This window comes from Argentina anserina, chromosome 7 (assembly GCF_933775445.1).
Source record: "Argentina anserina chromosome 7, drPotAnse1.1, whole genome shotgun sequence".
NCBI lineage: Eukaryota > Viridiplantae > Streptophyta > Magnoliopsida > Rosales > Rosaceae > Argentina > Argentina anserina.
In genome coordinates this window covers 14,840,185-14,853,730 of record NC_065878.1, presented here as the reverse complement: position 1 = coordinate 14,853,730, position 13,546 = coordinate 14,840,185, and the positions used below count along the sequence as shown (strand labels likewise).

At 41.0% G+C, this 13,546-nt stretch overlaps 1 protein-coding gene across 1 annotated transcript; it reads left to right on the top strand.

Moving 5' to 3' along the window:
- The first annotated feature begins 140 nt into the window (after positions 1-140).
- LOC126803939 (probable serine/threonine-protein kinase At1g01540) lies at positions 141-3,021 on the top strand. The gene is made up of 7 exons (XM_050531676.1): positions 141-822; positions 1,391-1,495; positions 1,590-1,712; positions 1,796-1,966; positions 2,081-2,210; positions 2,294-2,503; positions 2,595-3,021. The coding sequence occupies exons 1-7, from the start codon at positions 251-253 to the stop codon at positions 2,760-2,762; spliced, it is 1,479 nt and encodes a 492-aa protein (XP_050387633.1). The 5' UTR covers positions 141-250; the 3' UTR covers positions 2,763-3,021.
- The last annotated feature ends 10,525 nt before the right edge of the window (positions 3,022-13,546 follow it).

The following is a 13,546-nucleotide window of genomic DNA, read 5'->3' as shown; positions in this document are numbered from 1 at the left end:
TATACAAATGTTCGGCACACTTGGAATTAATTATAGACAGAAGACAGACAGACAGAACTCACAGAAGCCTCAGATCATTTACACTTCTCCCACTTTCTTTTAAACACCTCCATCTCCGATTCTCTGTTCGCCGGAAAAAAAAACACACCACCCATTGGCGGCGACCCTAATGCGACCCAACCCACATCTCTAAACTCTATTCCCCCATCTGGGTCCGTAATTTCCGATTCGGGAGCAGCAGCAGCAAGCAATGACGATCTACGACGCGGCGTTTGTGAACTCAGAGCTCTCGAAACCCACTTCAATCTTCGGCCTCCATCTCTGGGTCGTCATCGGAATCCTTGTCGGTTCTTTAATAGTCCTCACCCTCTTCCTCCTCTCCCTCTGCCTCACCGCCCGCCACCGCCACCACAAGTCGTCCCACCACCAAGCTAAGCTCAGCCAGCAGCCGAGTCCGGTGAAATCCAAGGAGATACAGGAGATCGTAAACCACCACCACAACCCGCAGCCGGAGGTCCACGTGGAGATCGGGAAGCCGGACCACCGCGTGGTGGTGTTCTCGGACCAGCGCGGCGCGTCGAGCGGCGAGAGTAGGGGGACGATGAACAGTGAGACAGCGTCGTTTGCGAGTTTGGGGAATGTGGTGGGGCCGGAGGTGTCGCATCTGGGGTGGGGGAGGTGGTACACGTTGAGAGAGCTGGAGGCGGCGACGAATGGGCTGTGTGAGGAGAATGTGATTGGTGAAGGAGGGTATGGGATTGTGTATAGTGGGATTCTTTGTGATGGGACTAAGATTGCTGTTAAGAACTTGTTGAATAACAGGTACTGCTGTTATGTTTCATAGTTCAGACTAACTGTGTTTTTCTTAGTTGATGTGCTTGTTTTGGTTTTGGTTGTTGGTGTTTTCTCTCCTATGGTTGAATCACTTGAATGTTTCATAATATGGTAGAGTTTTGATGTGGAGTGATAGGTGGTGGATCGGGTAGGGTGTTTTGTTATATGAGTGGATGTGAATTCTTGTGTTCATGCAGTTTCTGGGCAACAATTGATTCATAGACTTTTGTTTATTTATTTATTTGGATTTGCTCGTTGATATTCTTATCTTGCGTTAGTTATAATTTGTGCTGTAAAGGCTTCTGCTTTCTGATAAGAGAGCCCATCATCACTCATTTTAGGTTTCTTGTGCTCATAGTCAAGCTTGAGTTGATGATGTTGGCATCAGAATCTCCCCTTTTGCTCTCCCTCTCTCTCACTCCACACACACATGTGCTTTTTGACTTATCTCATTTTTCGAAGTGTTACCAGTTTGCATTTTGCCTCGGTTATTTCTGTGTAGTGAATAGTGGCTAGTAATTAACTAACGATGCTGCCTTGGATTTTGGATGTTCAGGGGTCAAGCTGAGAAGGAGTTTAAAGTGGAGGTGGAAGTAATTGGGCGTGTGAGACACAAAAATCTTGTGAGGTTGCTCGGATACTGTGTTGAAGGTGCATACAGGTATATATGGTTTTATCTTAGTACTGAAGTTTCAGTTTATTATTACTTTGAAGTAGATAAGAGGTGTTATTCAACTTCTGGTTTTGTTTCTTAGGATGCTTGTGTATGAGTATGTTGACAATGGCAATCTGGATCAATGGCTTCATGGGGATGTTGGTGAAGTCAGCCCTCTAACATGGGACATTCGAATGAATATAATATTGGGAACTGCAAAAGGGTACAGTTCATATACTAATTTTGATTCTTTTTGTGTTTGATTTATGTAAGTAAAAGCTTATATGAGGTTCACTCTCTGTGCAGGTTGGCCTATCTTCATGAGGGCCTTGAACCAAAGGTTGTTCACCGTGATGTAAAATCTAGCAACATATTAGTTGATCGCCAATGGCATCCTAAGATGTCGGATTTTGGGCTTGCCAAGCTCTTGTGCTCTGAGAATAGTTATGTGACTACTCGAGTGATGGGAACATTTGGGTTAGTTCATACTTTTCTCATTATCATTTTTTTTGTTGGCGATTAATTTAAACAAATATATCAATACTCATTGTTATGTTCATCAAGTTTGATTCTGATTGGTGGTTTCTTTAGCTATGTTGCACCAGAATATGCTTGTACTGGAATGTTGAATGAGAAGAGTGATGTATATAGCTTTGGAATACTTATTATGGAGATTATATCTGGGAGAAGCCCTGTTGATTATGGTCGGCCACAAGGAGAGGTTAGTTTTGAAAAGATAGAAGTATCAGGGTTTTTCTTTAACTGTAAATTGATATTTAATTGTAACTTCTTCTTTTCCTCCAGGTGAATCTAGTTGAATGGTTAAAAAACATGGTTGGAAATCGAAAAGCTGAAGATGTAGTTGATCCCAAGTTGCCTGAGATGCCTGCTTCGAAAGCACTTAAACGTGCTCTGCTGGTTGCTCTTCGATGTGTTGATCCTGATGCCACAAAAAGGCCAAAAATGGGGCATGTGATCCACATGCTGGAGGCCGATGACTTGCTATTCCGTGATGTATGTGTGACAAAAATTCATTACGAAGATTTTTGATGGCGTTGTGTTCTTGATCAATTCCTAATTCTATCCATTATTCCATCATATGCAGGAAATGCGATCAAGGAGGGATAGTTCCCGTTCAGATTCCGATTATCGACGGGAGAATCATGTTGGCATGAAGTTAGGAGATAAAGATAAACACTTGAGTGAAGGGACTTCTGATACTAGTGAAGGTGGTAGTGGTAGGAACCATAATCAACCGACAAGGTTGATATAATACCCACTAGGAAGGATTAGGTGACTAACAATCTCCAGAGTTTTTGAATCTCATTTTTCTTCTACCCTGATTTTGCCTGTATCTTTCAATAATTTGCGTTTATTGGCATGCTTAGTTACATAATTTTATAGGGTGTGCATCAAATTATGGTGCACTTTGTACAATATTGAATCAAATTTGTCCATCATTCTTATAGGTGTTCCGTTTGTAAAACAATATATCATTAGTGTTACATCAATATAAATATTCTCTCTCTGTGGTCACATTCTATTCTTCCTTATATGCACTCCCTTTCAATTTCATCGTCCACATTCTGGTTGCTTCCGATAGCTATCATTGTTCACAAACCATGATTTTTCTGCTGCCAATTGTTGTGTCACCATCGTTGCCGGCCTCGTGAATCCAACTGGCGACCAGCAGTGGGGCCCACTTCCAGAGTTCCGTTGATAGAAGCTTTCTTCAGAGGACATCATCAACATCAGAGCCTTGGATGGTTTCTGGGAATTGGATCCAATGGTTTCTGTTTGTTACTATCCTACAAAGCTTGCAGCTTCTCTCATTCATGTGGTTCCTCTTGTCCTAGTTGGCTAGGGAACTGAGGTAAGTGAGGATTAGGCTTGGGGCTGGAACTGGGGTCAGGCTTTGAGGTTTCTCTATCAATGCCAGAACGTGCCCTTGTAGTCTTTGCCCACTCTGAGCTTCACATTGGCACTTGTCTTGATTAATGATAAGGGTTAAGCTGGCCATGAATGTTTTTGGGGACATCCTTTTGTCTTTTGCAGGAGCCTGCTTTGTTAGGTCGAGTTCTTTAGTAGTGTGGTACTCGGTCTCTTCTAACTCTTGTGAATCATCTGCTTATCCATACCAGTATGACTTCAATTTGCCTGCCCTGCTTATCTCATATGGAGACCTTTTTCTCATTTTTCTGCCGTCGCTTAGACGTTACATGGTTGACTCTCGCAAGAAATTTTTGTCAAGAAGGCATGTGTAATCGGGTCACGCTTCACCTACCGTTTCAGAAGCTGAACATAGCTACTCTACTATGCTCATGTGAGCGATTGTCGATCGTTGATGTGTTTTGATAGATGATCCTGCATAGAATTTTAGAATATACTATGTCATTGTCTCTTTGGTCATGGTGGTTTGTGATCTTTGTTTTTCCTAATTTGCGAGTGGCGCCTTTGAATGCGGAAATGTTCTAATTGTATTTTACTCGGCAGTCTCTGTTGATTAGTCTCTCTTCTAATCGTTATGTCCACTAACAAGCTGCTAATTAATTTTTTGCTAACCCTGGCCAGTTTGTGTTGACGGAGCACAAAACCCCAGTATTTCATATTTTTTATTTTAGAGTAAGTGGTCATCCATTATGTAGCTTAACAAGAAGCACACAACGATTTATAAAAGAGAGCATCAGAAAGAACCGTTCTGTAGAAACTAATTTATATAGCTTAATCCTTTCTGAGCATATTTTGTTCCATTCTTTCATTTAATCTCATACCTACATCATGTGATTAATATTGTGCTGATGGCCAATGACATACATATTCATGTGCAATAGTTTGATATTTTAGATAAGCAGCCTCGGATTGAGAGCTATGAATACTCAAATTATATTACTCCTGGCTAAATGATCGACCGGAAATCTTCTCCTCGTAAAATACCTAAGCTTAATTTTGGTGGTTCCTTTTAACCTTGTAATTATGCTGCTGCAGGTTAATTTTTGTGATAAGAAAAGCCAAGATTTGCCATTAGTTGCATCTAATATATAAAGAACCTGGGCGACTCCATTATTCTTTAAGCTAAAGCCAGGGCATTAAGAGTTGGTCTCCTATCTGCTAGTCTGTATGTCCTCAATAATCTTTTGGTTATAGGGACTTTAAGATACTAATATATAGTATTTATGATAAAAATTTCTACTCTTGACGAATTTAGGTCATGGTGACAGATATCAAGGTTCCAGTCCATTGATCGAGTTCAGTTGTTGACTTGTTGATAAATCAATTGCGTTTATCTGTTCTCTCAGCTTCCAATTCTTAATTTCTTGGTGCTTGACTGTTGTAGAGAGCTTTCTTTGTAATCTTTTTTGTTTTGTCGAAAACAAGGGATCTGTTCCGGGAGAATTACTATTATACTCATTGTGTGTGTCTAATAAGTTTCATGTTAGGAGATAGATTAACATCTCTGTAATAGATTAAGACTCCGAACCCTACGGGATTATGATTTTGTAAATGCTTATATATATGCCCCCATATCATTCAATAATATATAATTATTTCATCATGCATCACGTTATTACACATTTTGCCCTAAAACCCTGAACTTTTAGAGCCATAGATTTTTTTTTCTCCACCGCCGGCCGCCTTCGTCTTCGGCCTCCGACATCTTTCCGTCGGCGCTCCTCGTTGGTGACAGCGCCTGACCGCCGCCGCTGCTGACCCCCTGCAGCCTCTGCCGACCCCTGCAGGCCCCGCAACCTCCTACCCGCAATCCCTGCAGCCCCCCCTGCAAGCCCCTGCAGGCAGCCTCTACAGCCCCTTCACGCAACCCCGCAGCTCCGCAGGGGTCTCCTCCGCATTCGCTCCGCAAAAACATCTTTTTGCCCCGTAAGTACCCGCATCAAAGCATTCAAGATTGCTCCCCCCCGCATATTCACGCAAGAAACGCGAACTTCACAAACAAAGTGTTCGCTCAAGAAAAGCTACTCCCGTCTTTTTCACACCTTCAAAGGTAATTTTTTTTATTAATGTTCCCGTTTTTGAACGTATAAATATACTATATCATGCGCTATTAGCTTTTTTCTTGTCTTCATTCCGGCCTTTCTTATAACGCCGCTGAGACTATAGAGGGATGGGTTTCCCCTCTTGGTCGATCTTTTTTTGTGTGACGGTCCTGGGGGAGTCACGATTGTTTTGAAAGGGAAGTTAATCGATATTCGTGTGGTCGCTTGAGTGCACCGCTGTTTTGGGTGCGATCGTGAGTATCGCCATTTGCATCGATTTTTCTTGTGACCATCTACGTCACCCATTATAATTCCTATTATACTTGAATCTAATCGATTATGTATTCGTTTTTGTAGATGTCATCACCATCTCGACCGGGATTTGGCCTTCTTGATCTAGAAGGGAATGAATACCACAGCTGGGTTTCCGACATGGAGCTCGTTTTCGAGAGCCGATGGATCGAAGACATATTTGCCGACCCTCCTGCTAATTTCCCACCCATGGCCAAGACTCAAACTCTCATCTTCATGAGACGTCACATCCATGCAACTCTCAAGAGGCAATACTTGAACGTAAAAGATCCTAAAGAATTATGGAACAAACTATGCTTGCGGTACAACAACGTTCATGATAAGCTTCTCCCTGAATTGATCGTTAGATGGGAACATTCGTCTATTGGACTATAAGAGAGTGGATGACTTTAATCAGGATATGCTATGCCTACAATCCGATCTTGGCACCGTTGGTGTCATCAAGACCGACCTAGATCTTCTCAATAAGACATTGGACACGTTTCCAATCAACTATGAGGTTCAAGCTCATACGTATCGCACTCATGTAGAGGAAGGGAAGATCCGGTCTTTCGCCGACTTAATGGCGCTCTTGGCTAAGAATGAGAGACATTCTGAGATCCTCCTCAACAACAACAACAATAGACATGTTGGCACTAAAAAGATTTATACGCCACAGTCTAACTATGAGAAAGCTCATAAGCAAAAGAATCAATCAAGGAACGCTCCATACTAGCACCAAAACAACAACTCTCGTGGTGGGAGGCAACAAGGCCGGTCTCGGCCCAAGTCCAATACTTGGACTCGTGATGGTGGCGGCGCCGCACCCTCAAGGGGAGGCCGTCCCCGTCCTAAACCCCAAGGAGGCTGTGTGCCTCCTCATGCTTTCACTTCCGGTAATGGCAAGTCTCCATGCTTTAAATGTGGCTCCTTCAAGCACTTTAATCACGATTTTCGCGCTAGCAAAGAGATGATCAAGGCATACTCCGCCTACAAGAAGTTTCTATAACCTAAATCGAATCATGTGGATGAAGACCCTGAGATCGAGACTCCCCACATCTCCATGAAGCCCGAGCCCCTTGCTTTTAAGGCTAAGCATCCAGCCACCACCATGGATACTCCCGACTTTGATTAGTCGTTTTAGCTTCTTTAGCTTTATGATTTCAAGTATTGTTTATGACCATTGTTATTTTCATTGACTTTGTAATAGTCTTTTGATTTTGGAATTAGAAATTCGTGTGATGTATTAATGATTGACATTCAATAAAATTTCTCATTTTCTTGTTTACAAGACGATCTCTTTGAGAATTTTATTTACCTTACACTTAGCATGATGATCAACGTGTGCAACTCACATGGTTTTCAATTGGACGCTTTTGGGTTACATGAGACCCCAATAGAACTACATTGTGAATTTGGAACTTCAAATTTGGAAAACGGATCTCGGAACGTCAAAAACGAAGTCATTTGGCCTTGGCCGTACCCGGTTACTATTCCGGCGTTTCCGAAACGTTTTCCGGCATTTTGCCGGCGTATTGGCAGCCTTTTGGCCACTTGCCGGCGTTTCCGGCGCCGCCATCCGGTTCATGCTGACATCCCTTGTTGGACCTGTAGCTCCGGCCTCCATACCGGCCAACACCTTGCTAAGTTTTAAGGACATACGTGCCAATGGTTTTTACCTCAATACTTAAGTTGAGAATAGAGAGGAATATCTTTGTGTTACCTCTAAGAAAGCAGGTCGCCGCCGCATTTTAGAGAAGATGAAGAGTCTCGGGAATAGTTTGTATCTTACATCCATTCGAATCTTTGAATCATATGCGGTTTAACGCAACTTTTGTGATTCAAACTCTTATATGCTTTGGCTTGCCCATCTCGGGCACCCTGCATGTGATATGATGATTAGAATTCTTAAGAATTCACATGGTCATCCATTTTTCAAGTCCCGGAAGCGATTGGAGGATCACCTCACCCGTGCTCCACACGGTGAGGCCGTGCCTACACGTGCACCGCACGGTGTGGCCGAGCCTGCCTCTCTCCGCAGCTCCACGGCTTTCATGCCGTCGGTGGTGGCATCCCCTCCTTCACAGAAGCTTGTGATGTCTCCCGTGCTTTCTAATGCCTCCATTGAAATTTCTAATACCCATCGCTCGTTTTGCAAAGCTTGTTCTCTTGCTAAATTTCAAGAAAGTCATTTTTTTGCTAAGGCTTCAACCGAGAACATTCCATTCTCCACGGCTTTCATGCCGTCGGTGGTGGCATCCCCTCCTTCACAAGAGCTTGTGATGTCTCCCGTGCTTTCTAATGCCTCCATGGAAATTTCTGATACCCATCGCTCGTTTTGCAAAGCTTGTTCTCTTGCTAAATTTCAAGAAAGTCATTTTTTTGCTAAGGCTTCAACCGAGAACATTCCATTCTTACAACGTATCCAAGGTGACATTTGTGGACCTATTCAACCAAAATGCGGTCCTTTTATATATTTTAAGGTATTAGTTGATGCATCGACGCGTTGGTCACACGTCGCTTTGCTATCCACAAGGAATGCTGCATTTGCTAAGTTATTAGCTGAGATCATCAAACTTCGGGCTCACCACCCCAACTATCCTTTCAAATCCATTCCTTTGGATAATGCTGGAGAATTCACCTCAATTTTTTTGATGATTACTGCATGTCTATTGGGATCGAAGTTGAACATCTCGTTCCTCATGCAGAATGGTCTAGTAGAGGTTACCATCATGCGTATTCAATTTGTTGCTCGGGCAATGGTTATGGGTACTAACATGCCGGTCTCTGCGTGGGGATATGCAGTGTTGCATGCAACGACACTTATTCGTTTCAGACCCGCGACTAACCAAGCGTTTAGTGCGTACCAGATGGTAACTGGTTACGAACCCAACATTTCACACTTACGCATTTTTGGTTGCGCCGTCTATGTGCCTATTACGCCTCCACTGCATACTAAGATGAGTCTTCTGAGACGATTAGGTATCTATCTTGGCTATAATTCCCTAACGATTGTCCGCTACTTAGAACCAACCACTGGAGTTCTCTTTACTGCAAGATTTGCAGATTGTCACTTTGTTGAGACATGCTTCCCATCGTTAGGGGGAGATGAGAATGTTATCAATCCAAATGAACGTCAGGAATTGACGTGGTGTGTCCCCACTATGTCTCATTATGATCCCCGCACTGCTCAAAGTGAGTTAGAAATTCCCTAACGACTTTGTAGATATTGCTAAAGTGACGAGATCAAACATACCCGCTGAAAATATACCAGCACGGTTGGATGTCCCGAAATACGGGCGTGGAAGATAGGCTCCTAACAGTAGGAAGGCAGCCGGCGGCAGTGCAGTTGTACGCGGCGGCGCTGCCAGCGCTCTTGTGGCCACGATGCCGAGATGGCCTGACATGGAGCAGCTTCGGCCTCAGCTCCTCAAAGGAAAAAGGGGAGACCGATTAACTCTAGGGATTCAAAACCTAGAAAGAAGCGAATGACCAAGGCACAATGCGTCATCAACGATGAACCACCATCGCATGAAGTTGTCTCTGATTACAGCTATGTCCATGAATCAACTCAAGTGTTACCGTGGGACGCTCTGGAACCTTGTTTGATGCCAGAGAACAATGAAATCTCAGTGAACTACACAAGTGAGCAGTCGGTCCGAAACCGAGCCACTACATGCATTAATGACGTTTTTGCTTATTCCGTTGCACATGAGATCATATCTGAAGACGACGTTGGACCTCGCTCTGTAGCTGAATGCGAACGCGAACAAATTGTCCGAAGTGGAAGGAAACAATCCAGGCAGAACTTGACTCATTAGCAAAGAGAGAAGTCTTCAGAAAGATTGAATTGACTCCAAGAGATGTCAAACCAGTTGGACATAAATGGGTCTTTGTTCGTAAGCGTAATGAGATGAATGAGATCATGTGTTATAAAGCAAGACTCGTGGTGCAAGGATTCTCACAACTACCTGGCATTGACTATGAAGAGACTTGTTCTCCTGTTATGGATATCATTACATTCCGCTACCTCATTAGTCTGGTAGTGTCCAAAAGACTAAACATACAGCTTATGGATGTGGTCACAGCTTATCTCTATGGGGATTTTGACGCAGGATATACATGAAAGCTCCAGAGGGACTACCTTTACCTCCATCAAGTGCCTCTAGACCACGGAGTGCTCATACAGTTAGATTACGTCGTTCGTTGTACAGGTTGAAGCAATCTAGAAGAATGTGGTACAATCGATTGCACAAGTACTTGAAAGAGAGAGGATATAAGAATGATGAACTATGCCCATGCGTGTTCATACGAAAGATAAATTCTGGATTCGTCATCGTTGCGGTTTACGTTGATGACATGAATATAATTGGTACTCTTGATGAGATTGAAGAGACCGTGTCTTATTTGAAGTCGGAATTGGAGATGAAGGACCTAGAGAGGACGAAATTATGTCTCGTCCTTGAGCTTGTGCATAGGGCCGACGACATCTTAGTCCACCAGTCGAATTGTACACAGAAGATGCTTCGACATTTCAATATGGATCTATAGAGTCCATTGTCTATTCCCATGGTCGTCCGAAGTTTAGATATCAAGAAAGATCCATTCTGTACTAAAGAGGATAATGAAGAAGTTCTTGGTCCTGAAGTTCCATACCTTAGTGTAATTGGGGCACTATTGTATCTTGCTCAATGCACTAGATCGAACATATCTTTCGCAGTGAACCTATTAGCTAGATTTAGCTCCACGCCTACGCTACGTCGTTGGAATAGAATCAAGCATTTGTGTTGAAACTTGAAAGATTCCCTTGACATGGGATTGTTCTATCCTTACAACAGAGAAAACACCATGGCCGTGCCACCTCACACTAGCGCCGCAGGAAGCGCCGACAGCACCGCCGCCGGTAGCCACGGCGTGGCGGCGGACCACAGTGCCGAGAGTAGCAACCGGTCCCGTGCAGCTCCTTCCCTCGATGCAAAGAGTCCAAACAACTTGTTAGTTGGTTATGCCGACGCATGATACCTCTCTGACCCTCACAAGGCTCATTCTCAAACCGGTTATGTGTATATAATTGGGAATACGACAATATCTTGGAGATCCACGAAGCAAACTCTTGTTGCTACTTCTTCTAATCATGCGGAGATCATCGCTCTCCATGAAACGGTGAAAGAATGTGTTTTTAGCTACGATCACTCATTCGTCATATTCATGATTTTTGTGGATTAGTCTCTACAACTGATCAACCTATGTGCATTTATGAAGATAATGCTGATTGCATAGAGCAGACAAAGTTAGGTTTTATCAAGGAGAGAACACCAAACATATTTCGCCCAAGTTCTTCTACAACATTCAACAACATAAGTTCTTGAATGTTCAAATCAATCAAGTGAGTTCAGAATCTAATTGTTGCGGATTTGTTAACCAAGTCTTTGCCTAAATCTACTTTTGTGAAATACGTGAAGAGCATTGACATGCGTCGAATATCAGAACTTTAGAGTTTGGTAGACTTTAGGAGGAGTCTACATCACATGTTAAGATCTTTAAGTAGTTGGTGCGTTGTGCTCTTTTTCCATTCGATCAAATTTTTTTTTTACCCAAGAGGTTTTTGTTTTGCTTGATAAGGTTTTTACCGAGGAAACGTTGTGCGCCATGCAACTTAGGCATGCGATACAATGGGGAGTGTTCTGGGAGAATTACTATTTTACCCTTGTGTGTGTCTTAGCCTAATAGGTTTCCTGTTAAGAGATAGATTATCATCTCTGTAATATATTAGGACTCCGAATTCTACGAAATTGTGATTTCGTAAATGCCTATATATAGACCCTCATGTCATTCAATAATACATAATTATTTCATCCTGCATCATGATCTTATTTATTAACAGGGCTAACAATTTAGTTTGATGTTATAAAGCTTACAAAGTCATTTAAAAAAATAAAAATAAAGTTTACAAAGTGGCTGAAGGTATTAAGTTCTAATTCTTATCTGAAAACAGACATAAAAAACAAGACAACAGATGAGGAAGCTCACTGCTTACATGCATGCACTTGTCAACAACATGTCTTGATCTTGTATGTAATATAATATACGATTAAATATTTGTGACACCTTATACTTTAAGTGTAAAAACAGTTTTGTCCTTCTACTTTCAAATTTAATATGTATATCATTTAACTCTTATTTTTAACAGTTTTGTCCAATATTTCGTTAGTGGACCGTCAAAAAATTCCGTTAAGCCGTTAAAATGTTCAGAATACCCCTAATTCAAATCAGATTTTTTTCTTTATTTTCTTATGCCTTTTTTATTTTCTCTTTTGGTTTTTCTTGTTTTAAAATTTAATCCATCATATGTGCTATCAAATATATATAATTGTAATCAATACAAATTATCAAATTAATTGTAAACAAGAGAATGCTGATCTTGCTCCCTATTTAGTTATCTGTAATTTTGTTGAACGCTTGCGAGAACTTTGAGCAGATGTAAAACAAGTAAAATGGAATGGCTCTGCTCACGCAGGTGTGTTTCAAAACTCAAACTTAGAGCGAATGATAGTGAATGCATTGCTTGAAAACTTTATTACTAGTAATTGCACTATGTTTCCAATTATAATCTAATTCTTGTCGTACGACAAGAGGTTTAGTTCCAAGCATTACTTTTTAACCTTTTTTCTTCTTTTGGTCAGAGCACCCAAGCTCATTGTTAGAAATTTTGTTAATTTGCTTATGCAGTAAGAAGAGAATTAATGACAATTGCTTAACATCAAGTTGGAAATAAATAATTTGAAACTATTTTGGCATCAAAGTATGGTTATGATAATAGAAGTCTTTCTTATTTTAGCATTGTAGAAAATAATCAAAATATGTTTGTAGAGCATCATAATATAAAAAAAAGTTTTTAACTGGATTTGAGTACTGACACTCACTGATCATTTTAGGCATTATCCAATTGATTATAAGATGTTTATAATTAATTTGATAATTTATGTTGATTACAATTATATATATTTGATAGCACATATGATGAATTAAATTTTAAAAAACAAGAAAAATAAAAAGAAAAACCAAAAGAGAAAAAAAAGACATAAGAAAAGAAAGAAAAAAATCTAATTTGAATTTAGGGTATTCTAGACATTTTAATGGCTTAACGAAATTTTTTGACGGTTAACTAACGGAATTGAAAAAACTGTTAAAAACAAGAGTTAAAAGATATACAGATTAAATTTGAAAGTAGAAGGACAAAACTATTTTTACACCTAAAATATAGGGTGTCACAAGTATTTAATCATATAATATATGACTAATGAGAAGGATAAAAGGTGATAAAACTATAATTGAAAGTTGGATTTTTATTTTTTGAGATTTGATTTACATAATGTCAAAAGTCGAGTTCATTGTCTTTCACGCATTTAGTGAAAATGGTACTCTATACGTGTAGTCGATTGCATGTTTGTGTGATCAAATCCTCGTCATATCTTCAAGCAATTATTATCTTTGTTATCTGATTACCGAATTCATTTTCATGCCTTCAAGAAAATGTTGTATTTATTATCTTTCATGCCTTTTCGTATTTGTAACATTTGGAAGGTAATTTATACTCGTAGCTATATACGAGACAACTCATACTTTCCATGCACCTACCCCAAAAAAGTGTACATTCATACGCGTCCGTTACCATACTACCTCCAGACTTTTCCAAAGACCCCAACACCCATCCACACTCCGCCACGTAGCCACACTGAAACTTTCCACCTCAATCGCCTGCCTGCAACCCCAG